The 26,109-nt window shown below is 50.6% G+C and overlaps 3 protein-coding genes across 3 annotated transcripts; all 3 read right to left on the bottom strand.

Moving 5' to 3' along the window:
- Nucleotides 1-1,354: 1,354 nt before the first annotated feature.
- SYCN (syncollin) lies at nt 1,355-1,777 on the bottom strand. Its single transcript, XM_030874537.2, has one exon. It carries the CDS (start codon nt 1,775-1,777, stop codon nt 1,355-1,357), a length of 423 nt encoding a protein of 140 aa, XP_030730397.2.
- Nucleotides 1,778-16,947: 15,170 nt separating this feature from the next.
- LOC115862560 (interferon lambda-3-like) lies at nt 16,948-19,107 on the bottom strand. The gene is made up of 7 exons (XM_070044347.1): nt 19,104-19,107; nt 18,934-19,015; nt 18,097-18,340; nt 17,740-17,817; nt 17,327-17,470; nt 17,135-17,218; nt 16,948-17,046 (listed from the first exon to the last, which is right to left on the bottom strand). Exons 1-7 carry the CDS (start codon nt 19,105-19,107, stop codon nt 16,948-16,950), a joined length of 735 nt encoding a protein of 244 aa, XP_069900448.1.
- A 3,009-nt stretch (nt 19,108-22,116) lies between these two features.
- On the bottom strand, nt 22,117-24,693 carry LOC115862688 (interferon lambda-4-like). The gene is made up of 6 exons (XM_030874836.2): nt 24,683-24,693; nt 23,390-23,573; nt 22,891-22,961; nt 22,654-22,798; nt 22,343-22,417; nt 22,117-22,215 (listed from the first exon to the last, which is right to left on the bottom strand). Exons 1-6 carry the CDS (start codon nt 24,691-24,693, stop codon nt 22,117-22,119), a joined length of 585 nt encoding a protein of 194 aa, XP_030730696.2.
- Nucleotides 24,694-26,109: the final 1,416 nt, after the last annotated feature.

The raw sequence follows: 26,109 nt of genomic DNA, 5'->3' as shown, positions 1-26,109 counted from the left end.
ATTAGAACTAAAGTATTCTCCATGTGTTGGGTAGAGGGGCACTGAAAGCACTTCACAACCCATAAGTCCTGGGCTGTGACCAGATTGCAAAACGGACCCTGGCCCTAGCCTGGAGCAGGGTCCTTGAAGGCCTCCTACTGTCCTATTCATAAATCCTGAGGGAGTCTGGAGGTCCCGGCAGGCCTGAACAGCTGGGGGGCATTCAGAGAAGGGCTAGCCATCAAAAAGTGTGGGAAGCATTTCAATGTTTAACAATCAACCGGCAGTACCATGGCATGTCACCCAGATGTCCTGTGTGTGGGGGGGGTGTCCACACCTAAACCCATGTCGGAATCTATGGGTGTGTCCCCATCCACGGCATTGTCCCAAGTATGGGCTGACCCAGGCCTGACCACCCTGCTCTCTCCTCCATCCTGACCCGCATCTGCATGGGCTTGGGTCCCAGGCAGCAACAGACGGCAGACAGGGACAAGTTCATAACAGTTGTATTACAGGGAAGGAAGGGTGGTGGAGGCAGGCGGTGAGCTCTCTTCTGGGTCTTGCGGCCTTCAGCAGACCCCACGGACAAGGCCAGGTGAGGGGCTCAGCACTTTGCGGGGGATGGAGATGAGGGATTGCTAAGGTGTCAGTAGCACCTGCCACAGAATCAAAAATTATTACCAGGGGGTGCCAGGTGGGAGGGATTCTAGAAGCCTGAAATGGGGTGGGGGTCCCGGGCTGGACTCCAAGTTCAGGAGCTAGGCATCCTGGCCTGGAAGTTTGGGGCTGGAGGCTCTTGGAGTTCTTGGGGGTAGAGGGACAGGTGGGGTGGTTTTAGAGGGTGCCCTGGCTACATTTAGGGCCCCCAGGTCTGTGAGCTTGGATATGTGAGTCCAGGGTGGGCTCAGGGGCCTCCAAGTTGGGTCTGGGGGCTTCAGAACCTTAACAGGGGCTCTGGAACTGGTTTCTGGGGCCAAGGCTGATCTAGAGGGTCTAGGGGGGTGGAGCATGAGGGCTAGATAGGGTAAATCCTAGAATGAGGTCTGGGGTCTTGAGGTCTGGGTCAGGTTTAGAATCTGGGAGTCCCAGAGTTGGGTCTGAGAGCTCTGGGATCTGAGGTTGGAGAGGGTGCTCCCAGAACGGAGGCTGGATTACTGGGTCAGCTTCTGAGCCTGGGAATCCCAGAGTTGGGTCTGGGAGATCCAAGGGGCATGGGCTTGGGGGAGGGGGCGTGGGTGAGAAGGGGGACCTCCTGGACTGGTTCTAAGGATGCCCAATTTGGGTCAGAGGCTCAGCAGTCTGGATGATGGGGCTGGAGCCCGGGTGCTCTGTTGGGAGCTAGGCAGGTGGATGTGCGGACTGGAGGGCCGAGTCCCTAGGCGCGCGGGCCAGCGGGCGGGCACCTGCAGTAGAGCGCGGAGATGGAGTTGGACCAGTCCCCGAAGATGCCGCGGCGGTACTCTTCCAGGCGCGGGTAGGTGCCGGAGGAGAATTTGCGCGTCTTGCCGCCCTTGCCGCGAGAGGACCACACGACGAGCTCGCAGCGCGGGGCCACCACGGCGGACGAGATGGCGTTGTTCCAGCCAGAGGGCAGGTAGGGCAGGTCGGTGCCCGGCTCCACCGACAGCTCGGCGCCGCCGCAGCAGTTATCGTAGTAGGGGTCGCTCTTTTCGTAGAGCTTGGCGCACGTGCGCGTCCCGTCGGGTTTCTTGAGGCTGGCGGGCTCCGGGCAGTTGCCTCGGACGCCAGGGACGGACGCCAGGGCCACGGCCAGCAGCAGTGAGCACAGAGGGGACATGTTGACACTGCAGGGCAGCGCCCTCCAGCGCTTTTATGCTCCTGACCCGTGGGAAGGGAAAAGCTGCGAGATAAGGACTTAGGGAGGGAAGAGGAGGGCGCTTAGGAGCGGGGAGTCTTCCCAGCCTAGGTCGGAAACCCACAACAGATGAATACAAGACGGACTTATTTGTATAAAACTCAGCAGCTTAAGATTTAATGTGGCAAATGACAGGACCAGTGGCTTGTAATACAGAAGGTAGCATAGAGTTAATAGTTATAGGGAGGGGCTTCCCTGGTGGCTCAGTGGTTGAGGGTCCGCCTGCCGATGCAGGGGACACGGGTTCGTGCCCCAGTCCGGAAAGATCCCACATGCCGCGGAGCGGTTGGGCCCGTGAGCCATGGCCGCTAAGCCTGCACGCCCGGAGGCCGTGCTCCGCAACGGGAGAGGCCACAGCAGTGAGAGGTCCGCGTACCGCAAAAAAAAAAAGTCATAAGGAGGAGAAGCTCTTAAAAATTGACAAGGAATGGACAACCCCCTTCCAAATACCAAGAGACCCAAAGAGGGGGAGGGGAGCTGGGCCTCCACGCTGGGCAGGTCCCCTTCCCGGGAGGCAGGCCCTTGGGAATAGAACAGCTGGAGATAAGGAGAGAGAGACCCTGGAGGGGAAGGAAGAGGGGGGAGAGGGGAGATGGGGAGGGGGACCCCCCCACCTCCCCAGGAGCAGGAGATCTTCCTAACCAATCTTAAGATATTAGACATATTTGCATAACAAAAACCATTGCAAGGCAATGTACAAAAGGCTTGGGGAAAATTCTGCAACACTTGGGACAGCGTAGAATTAGTAGCTATAATATATAAAGAGGGCTTATAAATTGACAAGAAGATATCAAATAACCCCGCCCCCAGTCCCCACTCCAAGGACAAGCCAAGGAGGGGGAGAGAGAAGGAAGAAGAGGCTGCCTCCCCCCCACTCCACTGCCCGGCATTCCCACTCCCAAGGAGCTAGGAGATTCTCTTAACCAAGATTGGAAATCTTGCATCTATAATATAAACAAAGGACCTTTTGAACAGTACAAAACTTAAACCTTTTGTAGAGCAACAAACAAACAAATAAAAACCTAATCTGGGGGAAAATAGACAATTTTTGTTAACATGACTGCTTACTAATCAGCAAGCTGAAATGGCACAAGCCAAAGGCAAAGTTAAGGAGCTGCACAAGAAGGTTAGGGAGGCTGGGACCTCAGGGAGAGACAGGGCCCCTGGCATCTGGGAGTCTGGCCAAGGCCCTTCAGAGGCTCTTTGGAGTTCCTGGCCTCCCACCAGACAGGAACAGGGTCAGGTGTGTGGATGAGCTGATCAGACAGACAGTGGTTCAAGTCTGTGGCTCTGTGGGTGAGTCCAAGACTGGGCCTCAGTTTCCTCATCTGTAAAATGGGTGATATTTCTTCCTACACTATAGGATTGTTGTGAAGATTACAAGGGATAATAGAAAGTATGGGGGCTAAAGGAACAGCTTATGGAGCCAGGCTGCCTGGAGCCAGTTCCCAGCTCCTCCACGAGCTTTCACACATGATTCCACCTCAGGGCCTCATGGAGACAAGGACGGTATCCACCTCAGGACGCTGGTATAAGGAGTAAATGAATTAAGCCACATAACAGTACTTAGAGTAGGGCCCTTGCTAAATGCCATATGAGCACTTGCCATATTCTTATTGTGAAAGCCTTTAGCACGGTGCCTGGCACACACTAAAGGCTCAATAAACACACACCAGCACAACGCGACACCGACAACAATCTGCTATTATGCACGGCCACCCAGCTAACACTGCTCCCTCCTGGTCCCCCAGATGCCGTCTTCCGCCTTGACCAGGGTAATGCAATGGTCACGAGCCAAAGGCCGGAAACACTTGGAAGTAGGTTCAAATTTTGACTCTGTCACCTTGCTGAATGACCTCGGGCAAGTGAACTCACCTCTCTGAACTTTTCTTCCTACCTTCAATGGGATAATAGAAAATGATAATAGAAAATGATAATTAAAAATTACTATGGGGCTTCCCTGGTGGCACAGTGGTTGAGAGTCCGCCTGCCGATGCAGGGGACGTGGGTTCGTGCCCCGGTCCGGGAGGATCCCACATGCCGTGGAGCGTCTGGGCCCATGAGCCATGACCGCTGAGCCTGCGTGTCCGGAGCCTGTGCTCCGCAACGGGAGAGGCCACAACGGTGAGAGGCCCGCGTACCGAAAAAAAAAAAAAAAAAATTACTATGTAATTTATAAATAATAGAATATTATTCAAAAACATTAGGAACAATTCATATAATTATTTATAAATACTTAATTGTGATATTGAATAAATACAACAGTATAAATATAGTTATATTTATAAATGACAGTATAAATATAAAAGCAGTATAACTATAAAACATGAAGTACAGTGCCTGGCACGTGGTATATGCACAATTAACAGGAGCTATTAGAACTATACTTTTTTTTTTTTTTTGGCCGCACCGCATGGCATGCGGGATCTTAGTTCCTTGAACCAGGGATCGAACCCACACCCCCTGCAGTGGAAGCTCAGAGTATTAACCACTGGACTGACTGCAAGGGAAGTCCCTAGAACTATTCTTATAATGATTCTGAGACCCTGGACTCTGGCCTGGCCCTGCCTCAGACCAAATCTGGATCCTTCTCCCTCCTTTCCGCTCATGACTGTGAAATCTTATCTCCAGCTGCTAACTTCCCAGCGGGCCTCCTTAACCTCAGGGACACAGAGTCCCCACCCTCCCAGCTCTGCAAGGGCCACCGGACTTGGGGATGGACACAATCCCCCAGAGCCCCAGCCACCCAGGAGGGCCATGAGCTTCAGACACAGAGAGCAACATGGAATGGTGAGGAGACCCTGACACGGAGGCAGACCAGGGACAGGAACGGAGTCACAGCACACAGCCAGCGTCAGAGAGAACCCACAGAGATCTGGTGCATGGGCACAGCATCCCCAGTCCAGAGACACACACATGGGTTCGGGGGTGTAGGGGTACCCCTTCACACAGTCAGCCACTGATGGTCACTGATTCTCACTGGTGGATCCTAGAGGATTACAGGCATCAAGTGTAGGCACATGCTTGATACCACAGTGCCAGAGAAACACGGTCCCAGACAATATCCTTCCAACAGAATCACACGCCCACCATCATCAACAGAACCCCCGTTCTCAACTGCTCCCACCCTACGCCCCATGAAATCTCAAAATCACAAAACTCCATGCACACATCAAACATGCCCATGTGAGCACGCATCAGGCATCTTCCCCCAGAAACACTTTCCTCGCTGTGGATAACACAGAGTGGACAAATAGTAGAAAAATAAACATCTCCTTATTGCACATTTTTTTTCTTCAAATGGAAGAATGTCCTGCCCTTGAGAAACCCATGAGCCCTTCAGAAAGTTAGATGGTAAATCAATAATTCGAACACAATGTGAAAAGAGCTATTACAGGTGCGTTGCAAAGGACTCTGGGAATGCAGTGGGAAGAACAGCAGGTTTTTAAAAAACCATCCACCGATGTATTTTGATTCGTAACATGTGGGGAAAAAAATCCCCTTTTTAGATCTCACATCTTGATTTGACATTTCTCATCAGACCATAAAAAAAGGAGGTGGGTATACACTTGAAAGTGCCACTAGAAGAAAAAAGCAAGTTTTTGTCTCAATCAGGGTAGAACCTGAACATAAATCCCATTATAGGTGACACACAATTTAAATGAAAATGCTAAATCTGTGTATAAATACAGGAAAATATTCAGATCGGTACTTAAATTTACACTGGATCATTGGAATGAATTACTCTTCTGTAATGACAGGTCACTGACTGGGATCATTTCTATATAATTCTCAAGGGCTAATACAACCCTCCAAAGCAGCCCTGACTCTGTAGTTTGGAAACAGTGGTTCTCAAAGCATGGTCTCTGGACTAACATCATCAGTATCCCCGGGAACGTGTGAGAAATGCAGATTCTCAGCCCCACCCCAGTTCTATGAATCAGAAACTAGGGGTGGGGGCCCAAGAGTCTGAGTTTTAAACGCCCTCCTGGTGACTTGATGCTAGAGTTTGAGAACCACTGGGTTAGGGCTTTGGTCTTCTAAGACTTCATAGGTCACTGACTGTTTATCACATCTAGAATTTTCTGTGTTGATACCTCAATTTGCTCAGCTCCTATAAAGTTTATTTCATATAATTTTCCAAACAAATTAAAATTCCATTAGCAATAGAAAAAGGAACATCTCTTAGGGTCCACGACGGAGCCTCGTAAGACAGTGCCTGGAACCCAGGTGCCTGGAATGCACTTGAATCTTCTCCAGCTCAGACACAAAATCATCTAACTTCAGGATGTGGCTGAAGACCATTTTCTCAGCTACACCTGCTCCAGGTGAGGGGCCTACCTGGAAGGCTCCCTGGGTCCCACGGTGCCCTTGTGGTCTAGGCCAGAGCTACTCAGCCTTCACTGTGCCGCAGATTACTTGGGGGTCGAGGTGGGGTGTGGGGGGGTCAAGATACTGATCCCGATTCAGCAGTTCTGGGGTAGGATTTCGTTTCTGCATTTCCTACCAGCTCCCAGGTGATGTCAGGCTGCTGGGGGCCCTTGAGCAAGGCGGCCGCTCCCAGCTGAGACAGCTATAGCAATAATTGAGCTCCAAATAGGCAACCTGCCACCCGGAGGGCATGGCAGGAATTCAGAGGTGATCAAGGCTGCAGGGTGGGGGCCACTGCAGGGGAGTGATTGAAACTGAAAGAGAAAATCAAATGAAATTTCAGGAGGAAGCCTGTGGAGTAAGCGGAGTCTGAACCTCCTAAGGGCTGCAACAACTTTGACCGGAGATTCCCGGCAGGTGGGCGGTAGAAACCCTAAACTCAATCCGGGGAGGGGGCGGAGTTTCGCGGGCTGCCGGCCGGGAAGGGGAGGCTGGGCACTCTCGCGAGGTGGCGCCAAAGCCAGAGATTCGTGTAGCGGGCGGGTGAGTGCTGGAGCCTCAGGTTCAAATCCCGACGCTGCCACTTACCTGCTGCGTGAACTCGGGAAGATACTCAACCTCTGTGAACTTCAGTTTCCTCGTGTGTGAAGTGGAGACAATACACACAAAAGCTAGTTACCTCTTCTAGTTTTGAGACTTGTAAGGAACGTTTCCTTTCCTTTTATTTTACTTTTTATACGATTTTTAAAAGTTACACTCCTTTTACAGTTACTATAAAATATTGGCAATATTCCCCGTGTTGTACACTACATCCTTATAGCCTGCTTTACACCTCCCACTCTCCCACCTCTATATTGCCCCTCCCCACTGGTAACCACTAGTTTGTTCTCTGTATCTATGTCTACTTTATTTTTATTTTTTATTTTTTGGCTCCCAGGCTTGTGGGATCTTAGCTCCCCGACCAGGGATTGAACTCGATCTCGGGCCACGGCAGTGAAAGCACTGAATCCTAACCACTGGACCGCCAGGGAATTCCCTGCTTCTTACTTATTATACTCACTAGTTCGTTGTACTTTTTAGATTCCACATGTAAGTGATACCATACAGTATATGTCTTTCTCTGTCTGACTTATTTCACTGAGCATAATACCCTCTAGGTCCACCCATGTTGCTGCAAGTGGCAAAATTTCGGAAGGTTTCCCTTTCTGTTGCTTATATTGGTCATTGATATATTCTCTATCTCTCTTTTTTCTTTTTCCTTCTCTTTTCCAGTTTTATTGAGATATAATTCACATATAGTATTGTATATGTTTAAGGTGTACAACATAATGATATATGCGTATATTGCAAAATGATGACCACAGTAAGTTTAGTTAACATCCATCCCCTCGAATAATTGCATTTTTTTCCCTGTGGTGAGAACCTTTAAGATGTCCTCTCTTAGCAACTTTCAAATATACAATACAGTATTGCTAACTATAGTCCCCATGCTGTGCATTACATCCCCAGGACTTATCTGTCTTATAACTGGGAATGTGTACGTGTTGACCACCTTCATCCATCCACCAATCTGTTCTCTGTTTCTGTGAGTTCAGTTTTTCATTTGTTTTTGGTTTTGTTTTTTTAGATTCCACATATAAGCGAGATGACACAGTATTTGTTTCTCTGTCTGACTTATTTCACTTAGCATAATGCCATCCATGCTGTCGCAAATTGCAAGATTTCCTTCTTTTTTTTAATGGCTGAATCTTTTTTCTCATCTATGTTGAGATATAATTGCAAGGGTTTTATTAGTCTTTTCAAATTACTAGTGATAACCAACATTTAGCTTTGTAGATCCTCTCTATTGCATATTTGGGTTTTTTCTTTCATTTGGTCTTATTTCATTAATAATAATAAACAGCATTAGTTTCTATTGTGCGTTTGGTTTTCATTCGTTCTTTGAGTTTATTGTGTTGTTCTTATCCTAACATTTGAGATTGATGTTTAGCTTGCTAATTTTCAGCCTTATTTTTCTTTTCCCACATTTGTATTTAAGGCTTTCTACTTCCTTTGTAGGATTGTTGTGAGGCTTACGTGAGATAAGTGTCATGTGCTGAGATTGTGTCAGGCACAGGAAAATGCTCAGTATGTTAACTATTAATGTTGATGTTGGTTTTGATTAATATTTCTTTAAATTTATTTTTATTTATTTGGCTGCGTCAGGTCTTAGTTGCGACACTCAGGATCTTCACTGCAGCATGCAGGATCGTTCATTAAGGCGTGCGGGCTCTTCGTTGTGGCACACGGGCTCAGTAGTTGCGACGTGCAGGCATAGTTGCCCCATGGCATTTGGGATCTTAGTTCCCCGACCAGGGATCGAGCTGGTGTCCCCTGCACTGGAAGGTGGATCCTTAACCACTGGACCACCAGGGAAGTCCCTTGATTATTATTATTAGTGATGGGCCTTAAAGACAGAAAGATTCAGGGGAAGAAGCCTGGATCAATTATATATTAGTTTTCTATTGCTGCCATAACAAATGATTACAAACTTAGTAGTTTAAAACAACACAGACATTATCTGACAGGTCTGGAGGTCAGAAGTCTAAAGTGGATCTCACTGGGCTAAAATCAAGGTGTTGGCAGGGCTGCATTCCTTCTGGAGGCTCTAGGGGACAATCCATTTCCTTGCATTTTCTAGTTTCTAGAGGCTGCGTACACTCCTTAGCTTGTGGCCCCCTCCTTCTTCAAAGCCAGCAACACAACATCCTCAAATCTCTCTCTGACTCTGACCTCCTCTTCTGCCCCTCTTCCATATTAAAGGATCTTTGTGATCACATTGGACTCACCCGGATAATGCAGGATAATTTCCTTATTTTGAGGTCAGCTGATTAACAGCTTTTATTCCATCTGCCACCTTGTCTCCTCCTTGTCATAACTGGGGATTAGGACAGGGGCATCTTTGGGGGGGCCCATTATTCTGCCTATCACTAATTCGTATTTGATTTTACTGCAAATGAGGAGTATTCTTCTCTCCTTCATGAAGAGAGGTGCCACCCAAGCTGTCCGGGGCTCCAGTGTCAGACTGTCTGGGGTTCCACAGTGCGAGAACCCAAGCTCCTTCTATATTGTTGCTCCATCGTCAATATGTGGCTTCCTCTTCGCGGTCCAAGATGATTGCTTGAACTCCATCCTTTGCATCCGTATCCCAGACAACAGGTGGAGAATAGGAGGGAGGGAAGAAGAAGAGAATGCCCCACCCTTTAAGAGCTCTTTCTGTCAGAACTTAGCTACAGGTGAGCATATGATGCCATAAGAAGCTGAGTCATGACTCAGGTTAGCCATACGCCTGGTAAAAAAATCAAGTTTCCTATTAATAAAGGAAGAATAGATATTAAGGTATTATCACAAAGCTTGGGTAAGAGCAGCAGGTTGAGGGATGATCAGAGAGTCAGACAGGACACAGATCTCCAGGGGAAAATAAAGGGAATTCAGTCTTTCCACAACCTGGGTACAGTAGAGGGAAGGCTGACTCTGGTAGGCTGATTGATAATGGTCTCCTAAGATATCCAGGTCCTAATCCTGGAACCTATGAATGTGACCTTTTTTTTGGCAGAAGAAACTTTGCAGATGTAATTGAATTAAGGATCTTGAGATGGGGAGATTGTGCTGGGTTATCTGGATGAACCGTAAATGGAGACACAAATGTCCTTATGAGAGGGAGATGTGACTACAGATGAGAAGGAGAGGTGATGATGGGAGCAGAGACTGGGGTGATGTTCTATGAAGCTAGAGGAAGGCGCCACAAGCCCAGGAATCCAGGTGGCCACTAGAAGTTGAAAAAGGCAAGGAATCGTATTCTTCCCAGGATCCTCCCTAAGGAATCAGCCCTGCTGACACCTTGATTTTAGCCCTCTAAGACTCATTTTGATGCAAATGACCAATAAGCATATGAAAATATGTTCACTGATCATTAAGGAAATGCAAATCCATTCCATTTCTTTCTTAGATCGACTGGTCAATTTTTCTTTGACATATATATCATTATTTTGTTTATTCATTCATTGGTCAATAGACACTCACTGTGAGTGAGATGGAGCCAGGAGAGCGCTCTGGGCAGGGGAGGGGCCTGACCTGACTCAGGTGTTCACAGAGTCCCTCTGGCTGCATGTGGGGAACAGACGGTGGGCTCAGAGCAGGACTGGGGAGCACAGGCAAGAGGCTGCTGCCATGGTCCAGCTGGGAGAGGGTGGGGCCAGAGAGGGAACGAGCGATGGTCCAATGCAGCATATTCTTTCAAGTAGCATCGACTGGACTTACTAACTGGATGTGGGAGATGATAAAAAGAGAGGGGCCGAGGATGATTCCAAAGTCTTTGGCCTGTGGGTCTTGAAAGATGGAGCTGCCCTTTACTAAGATGAGAAAAATAATAGAAGGAGAGGTTTAGGGTGGAGAAGGGAAGAAGTTGCCTTTCCGCCATGATAAGTTTGAGAAGCCCATTAGACATCCAAATGAAGTTGTTCAGTAGTCAGTTTGATGTATAAGCCTGGAGTTCAGGAGTGAGGTCTGAAGAGCTAAATTTGGGAGGTGTATCAGTCAGTGTGTGCTGTGACTGACAAACAACCACAAAAATTTCAAAACCACAGTAACCACTTACTTAGCTCAACCATCCACAGAGGAGCTGGGGATGGCTCTGCTGACCTCTGGGGCTGGGTGATGCAGGTCGGGTTCAGCTGGGTGGCTCTGATTCAAGCTGAGGGTCTGGCTGGCTCAGGTCTGAGGCCAGGCTGAAGGAAAGCAGCAAGCCAGGGGAGCTCTTCTCATTGTCATGACAAAATCCCAGGAGGACACAGGAAACCCATGAGGCCTCTTGAGGACTAGACTGAGAACAGGACATTATTGTATATCATTGCACATACATACCATTGGCTAAAAAAATGTCACATGGCGGGCTTCCCTGGTGGCGCAGTGGTTGAGAGTCCGCCTGCCGATGCAGGGGACACGGGTTCGTGCCCCGGTCCGGGAAGATCCCACATGCCGCGGAGCGGCTGGGCCCGTGAGCCTTGACCGCTGAGCCTGCGCGTCCGGAGCCCGTGCTCCGCAACGGGAGAGGCCACAACAGTGAGAGGCCCGTGTACTGCAAAAAAAAAAAAAAAAAAGTCACATGGCTAGGTCCAAAATCAAGGGGCAGGGAAGTAAACTCTGCCTTCAATGAGGCCATGGGAAGGGTATAGATGCAGGGAGGGGGAAAATTTGCACCAAGAATTCAATCTGCCACAAGAGCCATGACTGTAGAGGTGGGGTTGGGTTCTAAGCCATGAGAATAGATACATGCATCACAGACAGATGAGAGATAAGGGCCAGGATGAGCCCCTGGTACATGGAGGTCATTGGTGGTCTGAACAAGAGCTGAATGTGGAGTGGTTGGGGCAAAAGCCTTACTCAGAGGAGACACAGGGGAAGAGGAGACAATGACATAAACAACTCTTTTGACAAAAGTTGCTGAAAAGGGAGTGTGATGGCCAACTTTATGTGTCAACTTGATTGGGCCATTGGGTGCCCAGACATTTGGTCAAACGTTGTTCAGGGTGTGTCTGCGAGGGTGTTTCTGGATTAGATTACATTTGAACTGGTAGACTGAGTAAATATACTGCCTTCCCTACTGTGGGTGGACCTCATCTAATCAACGACAGACCTGAATAGAAGGAAGAGGCTGAGTAAGAGAGAGTGCCACCTGCCTGACTGCTTTGAGTTGAGATGGTGTTCTTTTCTGGCTTTCAGATTCGAGCTGAGACATTGGCCCTTCCTGGGTCTCAAGCATCCTGGATTTTGGACCGGAACTTACACCATAGGCTCTCCTGGTTCTCAGGGCTTTGGAATTACACTGGAACTACACATCGCCTCTCCTGGGTCTCCAGATTGCCAACGGAAGATCTTGGGACTTGGCCTCCATAATGCATGAGCCAACTCCTCGTAATAAATATATATGTGTGTGTATATATATATATATATATATATATATATATATATCTGTATTCTGTTGGTTCTGTTTCTCTGGAGAAGCCTGACTAGTACAAGGAGGCAGAGAAATGGGGTGGTAACTGGAGGGGGTGTGGGATTGAGATAGAATTTCTCTATGTTTTTATTTTTATGTATTTTTTTTTGGCCACATCGCAGCATGTGGGATCTTAGTTCCCTGACCAGGGATCAAACCTGTGCCCCTGGCAGTGGAAGCGTGGAGTCCTAACCACTGAACCACCAGGGAGTTCCCGAGATAGAATAAATAATAGAAATGATAGGAATAGACAGGGGAAAACTGATGATGCAGGATAAGCGGTGAGGGGAGAATTATGAGTAAGAAACAGGTAGGATCCAGGGTCCAAATGGAGAAGCTGGGTTTAGAAAGGAGGATAGCAGAGCATCCGGGCCCCGATGCTGGTAGGTATGTGGATGTGGTAGTGGGAGCATATGGGATGTCTCTTCTATTGCTTCCGTATTTTCAGTGGAAGAAGCAAAGCCATCTGTGAGAGTGAGGATGGGGGAGAGGAGTTGGAGTTTTAAGGAGAGGGGAGAAAATATGAAATAAGTATTGGAGGCTTGTAATAGATTATGGAGGCCTGAAATAACCCCCATTTTGATCAGAAATCTACCGTCTTTGCTGTGACCTGAGCTTTCAGGAGAAGTGGGCCCCAACCCCGCTCTACAAAGCAGACCATCTCTGGTCTGAGCCAGTTATAGTTGTCTCATGTCCCTTTCCAGCAAATCATTCGGGCTGAGGCATGTGACACAATGTGACAGTCATCCATTCTTTCAATAAGTATTTACTGAGCACCTACTCTGTGCCTCTTTTGGGTGCTGGGGACAGAGGTGAACAAAACAGGCAATAACCTCTGAGCTGGTGGAGCTTATATTCTAGTAGAGAGAGACAGGTCATAAACAACAACATAATAAGTAACCACATTTCTTTTTTTTTTTTTTTTTTTTTGCTTGTGGGATCTTGGTTCCCAGACAAAGGATCGAACCCGCACCTCCTGCAGTGCAAGCGCGAAGTCTTAACCACTGGACCGCCAGGGAAGTCCCAATAAGTAAGTACATTCTTGGGACTTCCCTGCTGGTCCAGTGCTTAAGACTCCACACTCCCAATACAGGGGACCTGGGGTCGATCCCTGGTCAGGGAAGTAACTAAATCCCGCACGCAGCAACAAAGGCCCCGTGTGCCGCGACTAAGACCTGGCTCAGCCAAATAAATACATTTTTTTTTAAAGTAAGCACATTTATGGTGTGTTAGAAGGAGATATGTGCTATGGCGGGGGGGAAGTAGAGCACTAGGATATCAGGAGCACTAGGGGGTTTGCATTTTTTTTTTTTTTTTTTTTTTTTTTTTTTTTGCGGTACACGGGCCTCTCAGTGTTGTGGCCTCTCCCGTTGCGGAGCACAGGCTCCAGACGCGCAGGCTCAGTGGCCATGGCTCACGGGCCCAGCCGCTCCGCGGCATGTGGGATCCTCCCGGACCGGGGCGCGAACCTACGTCCCCTGCATCGGCAGGCGGACTCTCAACCACTGCACCACCAGGGAAGCCCGGGTTTGCAATTTTTAATGGAATGTTAATGTGGGATTGAAGGAAAGTCTGCTAGGGGCTCCTAGGAAAAGTTTTCCTCAGTGATAAGAAAGATACATGGAAATGCTGTCCCTTTTCTTCCTCTGGACATTGCTCAAAGGATTTAATATCCATAACTGCGGTAGCCACCGTGTGACCTGAGATGATCAAACTTGAGGATGAGGCTGAAATGCTGAGGACAGCAAGGCTGAAAGATGGAAAGGATCTGAATGATCAATAACATTAGTGTGATTTCCTGAATTAGCCAACTCCTTATCTATCTTCCCCTCGGGCTTCTTGGTATATGAGATTACAAATTCCTGATTGTTTAAGCAAGTTGAGTTGAAGTTTTATGTTATTTAAGAAAAAAATCCCATAACCATTATGTGATGTGACAATATTTCATTTTAAAAATCTGTAAGTGCTGAAGAGGTTAACAGGCATCCACCAAGGTCCCAGGGATGAAAGAAACCACCCTCCTGTAGCCAAGAGTGGTGTTCAGGACCATGGAGAGTGGACAGTGGTCCTGCTTTCTCAGCACTGTGGACTAGCTCTTCTTAATGGGGGTTTCCACCAGCAAATCCCTTTCTACGGATCATTAGTCGGAAAATGGCATGGGAACTTTTAGGATGAGAGTCTTCATTGCTACTGGCTTATCAGCTGGTCCAGTTTGGATCTGAACTTGAGCTGGTTTCTACACACAATAATAAAGCTAATTTGTCTTTGTCTTTAAAGTCAGAGTTGGAGGGACTTCCCTGGTGGTCCAGTGGTTGAGAATCCGTCCTGCAATGCAGGGGATGCCAGTTCGATCCCTAGTCGGGGAACTAAGATCCCACATGCCGAGGGGCAACTAAGCCTGCGTGCTGTGACTACTGAGCCCACGTGCTCTAGAGCCCGTGCATCACAACTAGAGAGAAGCCCACGTGCTGCAACTAGAGAGAAGCCCACATGCCGCAACGAAAGATCTCACGTGCCACAACTGAGACCCTATGCAGCCAAAAAATAAATAAACAATAAAGTCAGAGTTGGAGATAAGAACTTAGGATGTGTTATACTGCCTTATCATTCAAAATACCTTCTTCCTTTCCAAAGTGAGGAATCCATTTCTTGGGGAAAATTATTAATCTCTGCCTTATTGACCTCAGGCTTGGCTATGTCACTTGTTTGGGCCAATGAAATGGGGATGGAAGTGGTGTGTATCATTTCTGAGCAGAAGTTCTAAGAGCCAGTGCATGGTACACCATGTACTCTTACAGAGGTAAGAAATAGTAATGTCATAGAGACAGGAGTAGGCAGAAGAGCATGTTTCCCCAGATTGCAGCCCCAGATTATTCATCTTCTTGCCCCCCTTCCATGGATACTGAATACAAGGACTCTTTGCAGCTTTTTATCAATGACAGTCTTTGAAAACCAATCAATACAATCCACGAAGACAGGCTAAAGAAAAGAAAATCACATGATCATATCAATCAATGAAGAAAAAACATTTGCCGGATTTCAACATCCATTCATGATCTTTTTTTTTTTAATTGGGCTGTGTCAGGTCTTAGTTGTGGCATGCAGGATCTTTCATTGCAGCACACAGGCTCTTCGTTGCAGTGCACAAGCTTCTCTCTAGTTGTGGCATGCGGACTCCAGAGCACACAGGCTTCTCTAGTTGCGGCGCACGGGCTCCAGAGTGCACAATCTCAGTAGTTGCAGCACACAGGCTCTCTAGTTGTGGCTCACAGACTCAGTAGTTGCGGCACACAGGCTCTAGAGCACGTGGGCTCAGTAGTTGTGGCACACGGGCTTAGTTGCCCCGTGGCATGTGGGATCTTAGTTCCCTGACCAGGGATCGAACCCATGTCCCCTGCATTGGAAGGCAGATTTTTAACCACTGGACCACCAGGGAAGTCCCCAATCATGATTTTTTTAAACTCTTAGAAAAATAGGAATGGAAAGGAACTTCCTCAACTTGAAAAAGAGCATCTACAAAAAACCTACAGCTGACATTTACACTTAATGGTGAAACTGAATGTTTTCCCCCTAAGATCAGGAAGAAGGCAAAGATGCCCTCTTTCACCCTTCTTATTCAACATAGTACTACAGTTCTATCCAGTGCAATAAGGCAAGAAAAGGAAATAAAAGACATACAGATCAGACAAGAAAATTATTTGCAGTCAACACCACTGTCTGCATAGAACAATGCCCACAGTGGAACTTAATGACTTTTTGGTGACAACTCTCTCTGTGATATTTCTCCCAGCACATCGCCACCCTGACAATAGTCATCCCAGGTTTAGAACCACAGGAGGTTGGGGTGAATGTAACGCAAACACAATTATAACACATATCCTTAGAAATACTAACAGTTATAGACCGTAGGTCCATGATAAAGCCATGGTCCCACTGATCTGACCCAGACACAGCCTCCTCTAGACATCTTATTACTTAATGTAATGATAGCTTGTGATGCAATGAAATCTTCCATTGTTGTGGCTGAAAACATCCTCAGTGATTTTTTCACTCCTCATTCATTTATTCTTTCATAATCTCTTCATCTCTCACTTCTCCTTCCAAATACAATACACGCACACTCAGAGGGCCACAGTCACATACTTAGTTGTGCAGTCACTTATACAGTCACATATAAACAAGGTCAATGTCATAGACAAATTGTTTATTTTCACACATTTTACAAAAAGTACAAGAATAAATATCTTTTAGGGGCTTCAAAAACAAATAGGGATCTGGAAGCAATAATCCAGTGGAGGTAGTTTGTGCATAAATAATATCTAAGATGCTGAGACAGGGCTTCCCTGGTGGCACAGTGCTTAAGAATCCACCTGCCAATGCAGGGGACACGGGTTAGGGTGCTGGTCTGGGAAGATCCCACATGCCGCGTAACAACTAAGCCCGTGAGCCACAACTACTGAGCCCACGTGCCACAACTACTGAAGCCCACACGCCTAGAGCCAGCGATCTGCAACAAGAGAAGCCACCGCAATGAGAAGCCCATGCACCACAATGAAGAGTTCACCATGCTCGCCGCAACTGGAGAAAGCCCGTGCACAGCAACAAAGACCCAATGCAGTTAGAAATAAATTAATTAATTAAATTAAAAAAAAATAAAAAAGATGCTGAGACAGGTGGGTCTCTGGGGTCAGACACACTGGTCTCCACTGGCAACACATTTCAGGTCCCGGGTGAGGAGGCGGAAGAAGTTGAACACGACAGAGGCTTCGAGGCAGTCCCGGGACTCCTGGGGGCAGAGGGGGATGGCTCAGTAGCTCCCACGTCTGGGCTCCCAGCTGAGCCCAGCCATCGGTTTCCCCTCCCCGGTCACTCACCTTCTTCGGGGCCTCCTGGAGCCGGTGCAGCCAGTGGTGGAGGCGGCCCCGGGGCCTGGGGCCTGCTGTGGGCCGAGCTGGGACCTGTGGGCAGAGGAGGGTGATGTTGAGGGTGTGAGGCAGGGCCTGGGACAGAGGGGCACGTACAGGTGGCCAGAGCCCAGACGCGGCCCGGGTGCCCCGAGCGCTCACACAGGCCTGGAGCTTGGAGTGGATGTGGTGCAGCGTGTGAAGGGGCTGGTCCAGGATGTGATCCAGGGATGAGTTAGCCGTGGCCTCCAGGACATTCAGTGTCAGGGCCAGCTCCGCCTCCAAGGCCACGGGGCGCTCCCACACCTGAGGAGGAGACAGAAGACAGGTGAGAGTTGCACGTGAGAGAGAACAGGCGAGGAGGCACAGGTGAGGGGGACAGAGGAAGGGACAGTGGAAGGTGAAAGTCGGGGTCAGGTGAGAGCCGATGTGGTTGGCTGAGGGGAAGGGGTCAGGGGACGGGTGGGGAGGGCAGGGAGAGAAGGACGTGAGGGAAGGAGGAGGTGAGGGGCCACCTGCAGAGCGGGAGCAGGGCGAGCAGGTGAGGGCAGGCGGGCCTGACTCTCCCAACTCACCTGCAGCTGCCTCAGGTCCCGGGTCCTGGGGAAGAGGCGGGAGCTGCAGTTCCAGTCCTTCTGCAAGAGCGACTCTTCCTGGAGAGCAAGGGCAAGGTCAGCCCATGGGGGGAGGGACAGAGGGAAGACCCCGGGGAGACTGGAGGATGGCCAACAACAGGAGGACGGGAGGTTGACTTCCAGAAGGACCGCAGAGGCAGATCCACCGCAGGAGGACAGGAGATCGCCCACCGCGGGGAGGGTGGAGGTCAGCCCAGTGCGGGGAGGGCAGGCCCACCTTCAGCCCAGGTAGCCTGGGAGCGCACAGAGGGAGGGGTGGAGGGTCGCCCGCTGCAGGAGGGGTCGGGAGAGACTCACAAAGGCATCCTTGGCCCTCTTGAAGGCCTGCAGCTCTTGTGGGGACAGAGACTTGAACTGGGCCATGTGGCAGCCCCTTGCACCTGGGAGGGCCCCGAGGGGTGAGGGCACAGGAACCGCTCCTGTCCTGCTCGGTGCCACGGTCATCAGCACCAGCAGCAGCCTGCAGCCGGGGGCCACGTCTGTGTTAAGGAAGGACAGAATGGGAGAGGAGGGAGGGCGTCGCGGGGGGGAGGGGGAGGCTCTGGGGAGGCGAGGGTCCCAGACAATGATGTAGGGGCTGACCCAGCTTCATTCCTGCTCTCTGGTCTCTGCAGCAGATGGGGATCAAGTGTCTGCTCTGAGGCTGCCGCCTGGGGTCTCTCAGTCTCGTCCGGCGTCTCTGACTTCAGCCTCCTCCTCTGGATCTCAGCTCGCTGCTCTGTCCTCGTCTCTGAACTTCCAGCTCCGTCTCAGGTGTAATTCCTGCCTGAGTTCCATGGCGCAGCTTTTAGCCTGTGCAGCTGGGCAATCCCAGCTGATGTAGGAAAAGTGAAAACACAGCTAGAGGCTGACACTGGCAACAGGGGAGGCAAGCACTGGGAAAGCCCAGAGCGGGGCGGGGCCTGTGAGCCCTGTGAGCTGCTCAGGGAAAGAGAAACTGACATGGATTCATGTCCCATTTCACCTCCAAGAAAGTGAGGAAGGAAGTCAAAATCAGGGCTGGGGCAGCTTCAGCCCCCCACGGCGGGTCTCCTGCGCTGGTGCCCAGGCTGATCTAGGACTGCGGTGGGGAGGGGACAGAGGGACTTCCTTTTTGGCAGAGTCCCCAGTACAGGGAGTAGAGGGAAAAGGCACCTGTAGGAGGTGTTGCCATGAAGAGCCTGGAACTTCCAAGAGGGAGGCTGTCTAGGAGACGGCAGAAGGTCCAGGGGTGCTGCTGCGGGTGGGAGGGAGAGTGAGAAAGGCAAAACACTCGCGAATTCAGAGAGGACACCAGCTGCTCCCCACCCTTCCCCACCTGGTACCCATAGAGACAGCGTGGGGGGGGGGGTCGGGAGCCTGCACCGACCTGCTCTCTGACTGTCAGGCGCAAAAGGACCCAGGAATAGGAGGATGTGCTGTGAAATTGAGCTGTGACCAGTACTTCAGGGAAATCAGGTGGGGTTGAGAAAAATGCCTTCATTCATTCACCAAGTACCTATTTGCCCTCCCACCCCGGCTTTGGGTCAGACCCTGCTCAAGGTGCCAGGAAGAAAGCATTGTAAAAAGAAAAGACATGAAACAATCCTTCATGGGGCTTTTTACTGGAGAGAGGTGCAAGGTAGTACCTGTGTGGGACACGGGGATTAGGCATGTGGTATGTATTACGTTAGGTAAAGTCAGATAACGGAAAATGAAAGAAGTGAAGCAGGGACGAGAGCAGAGTGCGAGAGGAAATCTGTATTTAATAAGGTCATGAAATGACATTTGAGGGAAGACCTAAAGGAAGTGAGGGAGGGAGCTCTGTGGAGATCTGAGGGGGAGGCTTCCAGGAAAAGGGAACAGTCAGTGAAAAAGAGAAACAGAGACACGCCCCTCCTATGAGCCTGTACATCTCACCCTGTTCACAGAGGCTCTGCCACAATATGGTTTGTTTTCTTTGTTGTTGTTGTTGTTTTTGGCCGCGCTGCCTGCAGGATCTCAGTTCCCCGAGCAGGGATTGAACCGGGCCCTCGGCAGTGAAAGCGCAGCGTCCTGACCACTCGAATGGCAGGGAATTCCCTCGCAACGTGCTACTGAATACTCATGGTAGCACCAAGGACATCCTGTGCTTTGCCTACATTGCAAATACAGAGGAAACTGCAGGGACTCAGAGGAGTTGAGAGACTTCTCCAAGGTCATACAGCAAATAAGTGGTGAGGGCAGGATATTAACTGAGTTCTGTCTGACACCAGAGAGTAACCACTACACTCAACGGCCCCAGTGTAGCGACATCTCCTGACTTGGAGGTAATGGACGTCTCGAACAGAAGGTGTGGGGTCCTTTTGACTATTACTCCCACCCCCTCTTTCCCTCATTCATAATTCCAGGGAGAGGGTGGACCAAAGTCCTCATTTGGGAATGTCTTTGAGCTCTGATACATAACTTTTTTAGAAATTTTTTTTATTGGAGTATAATTGCTTTACAACGTTGTATTAGTTTCTGCCGTACAATGAAGTGAATCAGCCATATGTATGCCTATATGCCCTCCGTCCTGAACCTCATTCCCACGCCCCCATCCCACCCTCTAGGTCGTCACAGAGCACTGAGCTGAGCTTCCTGTGCTTTAGAGCAGGTTCCCACTAGCTAGCTATTTTACGCATGGTAGTGTATATATGTCAGCCCTACCCTCCCACTTCGTCCCACCCTCCCCTGCCCCCACTCTGTCCACATGTCCATTCTCTAGGTCCACGTCTCTATTCCTGCCCTGCAGATAGGTTCACCTGTAACAGCAGGTGGACTTCCCTGGGGGTCCAGTGGGTAAGACTCTGTGCAGGGGTCCCGGGCTCCATCCGTGGTAGAGGAACTAGATCCTGCATGCATGCCGCAACTCAGACCCAGAGCAGCCAAAATAAATAAACTTTTTTTTTTTTTTTTTTTTTTTCTGTACGCGGGCCTCGCACTGTTGTGGCCTCTCCCGTTGCGGAGCACAGGCTCCGGATGCGCAGGCCCAGCGGCCATGGCTCACGGGCCCAGCTGCTCCGCGGCATGTGGGATCTTCCCGGACCGGGGCACGAACCGGTGTCCCCTGCATCGGCAGGCGGACTCTCAACTGCTGCACCACCTGGGAAGCCCAATAAACATGTTGTTTTAAAAATAAAAGCAACAGCAGGGATGTGCCCAAGTCACCTACCAGTGTTCTTTCTGGTCAGTTTCTATTAATTGCATCGGCCTTACATCAGGGGAGGACGCATTGCAACAACTGTGAATCCTGAAAATTGACAAATTATCTCAAAATCCCTCAACATCATACTGTTTCTCTTAGAAAGGAAGTTCAGGGGAGTGGTTAGGAGCATGGGAGCTGGAGCTAGACTCTGGGGCTCAAACCTGGCTCCGACCCTCTCTGGCTGTGTGACCTTGGCAAACAGGCTTTGCAGTTGGCCACGAAGATTGCCCATCCACAGATGCAGACAGATTTTAAAAGTGCAGTTGTTCTGCATTTACGTGTGTGATTATTTAATGGAGACCAGTTATTAAGGCCATTCTGTGGCTTCAGCTGGAAGCTTCAGAAACATTATTTCAATGTATAGAACTCACTGCAAGGGAAGTGTAACAATGCCATGGCATAAATGAGTAAACTGAGGCTCAGAGAGAAGTAATTTGCCCAGACACGCAACACTTAAGGGGCAGGGGCAGACCTGAAACTCAGGTCACCTGATTTCCCTGTCTCAGCATTTTGTGCTGAACAGCCCCCCTCAAAATGATCACGGAATAAACAACCCAAAGTAATGCAAAAATAGTTAATAATTCGCAATAAATTAACAACAGAACACAGAACGGCAAATACACACAGGAACTTCATAAACACAAAACACGCTTAAGTGACGGAACTCAAAAAACTACTTATCCAGAGGACTTTTGGCCCTTTCACTACCCAGTCCCTCAGGGAAAGAGACTTCCCCAGCGGGCACGTCCAAGAGTCACATATTCATGGAATCGCAAAGCGGGCACTGAAGGTTCAAAGCAGGGCTGGGACCTGTCATGAGACAGGGCTGTTCCTGTAACCGCAGAAGTAGAAACTGGTCCATGGTACGTGGTGGTCAGTGACCAAGGCGGACACGGACTCCAGTCTTTTCCTGCCAGCCCGGGCCCTGCAAGATCTTAGGGCAACGCATCCCGCGGAAATATCGCTGCTTCCGGGGGAACTCGTTGTGGTCTTTGGGAAAAGGGCGCCTCTGGCACCAGCGCCGGCGGGTCCAGGCTGAGAGATCCGCCTGGTCCGATGGGGCCACGGAGGAGGGCGGCGTCCGCAGCCAGGCGCCCCCAGAGTTTCGGGTCCCAGGCGGAGCCGCGGCGGGATCACAGACAAGGACCCGAGTGCGCCACCAGCCGCAGGTCCCACGCGAGCAGGCGCAGGAGGTTGAAGATGACGGTGGCTTCGTGGCACCGAGGCGAGTCCTGCAGCCCGGGAAGGAGGCGGAGCGGGGCTGAGTCAGAGATCTCCTTCCCCGAGAGACCCCTCTCCAGACCCTCACGGCTCCAAGCCGGGCTCCCGTCTAGCCGCTTTCCCGCCTGCTCCACTCACAGCTGTGCGAGTTTGGGGACGCCTCCTGGGCCTCCGCAGGGACTTGCTCCAGGAGCCTGGCCGGACCAGCTCGAGCTGGAGGGAGAACAGGAGGTTAATGAAGGCGGCGGGGAACCAAGCCCCCCCCCCCCCCCGCTTCCCCTCGCAGCCGCAGACCAAAGCCCGGATTTGGGGACACCGAGAGGACGTGAATCGTGTCTGCGCCCGTTTCTGGCCTCATGGGACAGATTCGCAGTCGGGGGGCCTGGCCTCGAGACCAGGGGCGCAGAGCGAGCCGGGAAGTGTGCGGGGCCAGGGCGCGGCGCACTCACGCAGGCCGCCACGTCCCGCCCCGCGGCCGCCAGCAGCTCCAGGGTCGGGCCGACGCCGGGGAACAGCTCGGGGCTCGGCAGGCTGCTCAGCACGTCATGGGCGTCGGCGAGGCCGCGGGCCACCTGGCGGAGCAGCGCACGGGACAGCGGGCACCGGGCGGGAGTTAGACGGGGCCGCGCGCCAGCCCGCGCTCCCCCACCCCACCCCCACCCCGCCCGCCGCCCTCAGGCCTCACGGAAGGCCGCGGAGGGTCCCTCCTCCGACGGAAGGAGCAGTTGCGCGGCCTCCAGCTCAGCGTCTCTTCTTCCTGCGGGGCAAGGGCTGGGGTGACGCGGAGTCTCCTGGCAAGGGCCCCTGAAGCGCTGGGACGTCGGAGATTCCTGGACGTGGCTGGGGACTGGCCGGGACGGTTGTGCTTATCGTGTCCCGAACCAGGCAGCGCGCCGATGGCTGAGTGGGGCTCAAAGGTACCCGCGCTCCCCGTGCGGAGCCTGTGCCCCGATGTGGAGCTGAGTCCGCCTGGAGGGGGCGCCCCTCTGTGACCCGCACCAAGGCCGTGCATGAGCTGACCACCCGGGCCTCTGGGAAGTGGTCGTGGTCACAATTCTGGACCCTGAAATCTGAGATGTGCCTGCTGGACGCTAGGACGCGAGGGCCCCTCGGGACAAAGTCTGGTGTCTCCGAGCCCGGTGGGCCCGCGGTCCAGGGGGCCGGGGGCGTCTGAGCATCACTCACATAGCGGTCCCTCAGTGCCTTGATGGCCAGCAGCGCCCGGGGGTCCAGGGAGCGGTAGTGTGAGAGGAAGCGGCGCGGAGGCTCCACCACTTCGGGGTCCGCTGCCACGCCCACCGTCACCAAGACCCACAGCCCCACAGCCCCACGGCCACCGCGGCTGCGCCACTCGGCCCCATCTCTGCTCCTGCAGGACGCGACGGACGTCAGCGAGCTCAAGGAGAAGGCCCCGAGTCCAAGCCCCTGCCTGTGGTTAGACTTGCAGAGGGACTGACGCTCAGAGCGTGGGCTGTGGACACACGCAGGGGAAGAGACAGGATGGGCCCCTCCTACCCTCAGCCTGTCTCCTCTCACTCCTCAGCTACAATGTGTCTCTGGAGCCTGGTGCTGCAGCAGGGCCTGCCTTCCACTGTCCTCTGGGTGGTGTCCAGAGTGGTGTCCACCTGGGACAGTGGTGCCTGCACCCTCCGTGGTGGCTTTTAAGTGCCCAGCTGAGAATGGTGAGCAAGCAGGCTTCCCCGTGCAGGGTAAGCTTTCCCAACGTCATTGCTGGCCATTGACTAGCCCAGAGGGTTGCAGGCAGGGGTTTGAGGACTTTACCCACCTGTGGGCCAGTGCCAGCGATGACTCTACCCCAGCTCTCTGCCACCAGTTCTGGTCTCTGTCCCTTTCTGTATCCTCTCACTTTCTTTTCATCACCCTGGGTGTCCTTATCTCTGTTCTATAATAACAACCAGCCCTTATACAGTGCTTGGTGTTACTGGGCCCTGTTCTAAGTAACTGATATGTACATATCTCATTTAATGCTCAAAAAATGACACTGCAAGAATTGTTCCACCTCCGATGTATAGATGGGATGACTGAGGCACAGTAAAGTGAAGGAACTTTTCCAAGACACACAGTCAGTGATTGGCAGAGGCAGAATTTGAACCTACACTCAATCCAGCTCCAAAGCCTGATCTCCAAGCCACAACTACCCCTAAATATCTGATTCAGTGCCTCCTTCTCTCTCTCCATTTCTGTCCCCATTTCATTCTGTTTCTCTTTCTTCCCTCTCTGTTTGCCTCCTCTTTTGTCTCTGTCTCTCTGGTCCTGTTTTTGTCTCTGTCGATAACTCCATCTGTCTATCATTCCTTTTTCTAGCAAACATTCAGGCCAGTGTCTCTTTGTCTCCATGTGTCTCAATCAGTCTCTTTGTTTTGCTTTAAAAATAAAATCTACTACTTTTCCTGATAAAATTAGCAAGGCAAGGTCATTGGATAAAGCTAAAAACCCACCTATAATTTCACCACCCACCTGTCTTCCATCACCCCAGATCTGGAACAATTTTTCCAATGAGTAGAAATGTTACATATATTTATTTGTACATATGTTTTCTGATTATCGAAGTAACACATTTGTTATAAAGATTCAGTCAGTAAAAAAATACCATTGGGACTTCCCTGGTGGCGCAGTGGCTAAGACTCTATGCTCCCAATGCAGGGGCCTGGGTTCGATCCTTGGTCAGGGAACTAGATCCCACATGCATGCCGCAACTAAGGAGCCTGCCTGCTGCAACTAAGATCCGGTGCAACAAAATAAATAAATAAATATTAAAAAAAAATACAACTTGGAGAGTTAAAGAAAGTCTTTAATCCCACTTCCTGGATGTAATCTTTTTAGCAGTTAGTTGCTAGTTCTCCTCTTTTTTCTTTTTTCTCTTTCTTTGAGCAACTTCTAAATTGGAACGAGTCTGTATAGAGTTTGGTAGCCTGCTCTGTGTGTCTTACCATTACCTCTCATTTACATTCGCCCACATCTTTAATTGTACTGTATCAGTGAGGTCCCCTGCAGGAAACAGATGGCCTAATCAATGTAGGATAATCTGTGGTGGTTTAATATCAAGGGTGTTTACAAAGGGATTGGATGGTGAAGAGAACAGAGGAGGAGGAATGCAAGGCCTTGGGGCCCACCTGGATGAGGGTCTGTCATCCCTAGGCCTGAAGGAATGGGAGAAGGGAGGGAGTGGTTACCTTACCTGGGAAGGAGGGAGTCATGTACACAGGGGGAGGGACAGAGAAGTCATGATGCCCCTGCAGGGAGGAAGCCTGGGGAATAAATACTCTGACTTTACTCTCCTTCCCCACTCTCTGGCCCTACCGCTAGGCTCCCCATTGGCTGCACCCAACAGAAACCAAAGGCCAGCTTCCTGGGGCCCAGAGGAGGGTGGAGAAGTGGGAAGAGTGAACTTGGAGGGGCAATGGGAGACATCCTGCATATACCACTGGTAAGGCTTGCATTGTAACAGGATTATTGAATAACCAATCCCCTATTGGTGAGCATTGATATTCTTTCCAGTCTTTTGTTAAAATCATGGATCTCAAGACTGCGGGAGAGAAAGGGAGTCATTTTTTCATTCTTCTTTTTTTTTTTTTTTTGCGTGGGCCTCTCACTGTTGTGGCCTCTCCCGCCGCGGACGCGCAGGCCCAGCAGCCATGGCCCACAGGCCCAGCCGCTCCGCGGCACGTGGGATCCTCTCGGACCGGGGCACGAACCCGTGTCCCCTGCATCAGCAGGCGGACTCGCAACGACTGCGCCACCAGGGAAGCCCTTTTTCACTCTTTTAATAGTGTCTTTCATAGGGCTGAGTATAAAATGTTTCCAATTCATCAATTTTTTTTCTTCCATGGGTCGTGCTTTCAGTGTATATAGAAAATCATCACCACGGTTCCCTAGATTTTCTC

The sequence above is a fragment of the Globicephala melas genome, chromosome 19 (genome assembly GCF_963455315.2).
Source record: "Globicephala melas chromosome 19, mGloMel1.2, whole genome shotgun sequence".
NCBI classification, from domain to species: domain Eukaryota; kingdom Metazoa; phylum Chordata; class Mammalia; order Artiodactyla; family Delphinidae; genus Globicephala; species Globicephala melas.
Note: the sequence above shows the minus strand (reverse complement) of the source record. Positions and strands in the feature narration are given on the sequence as shown.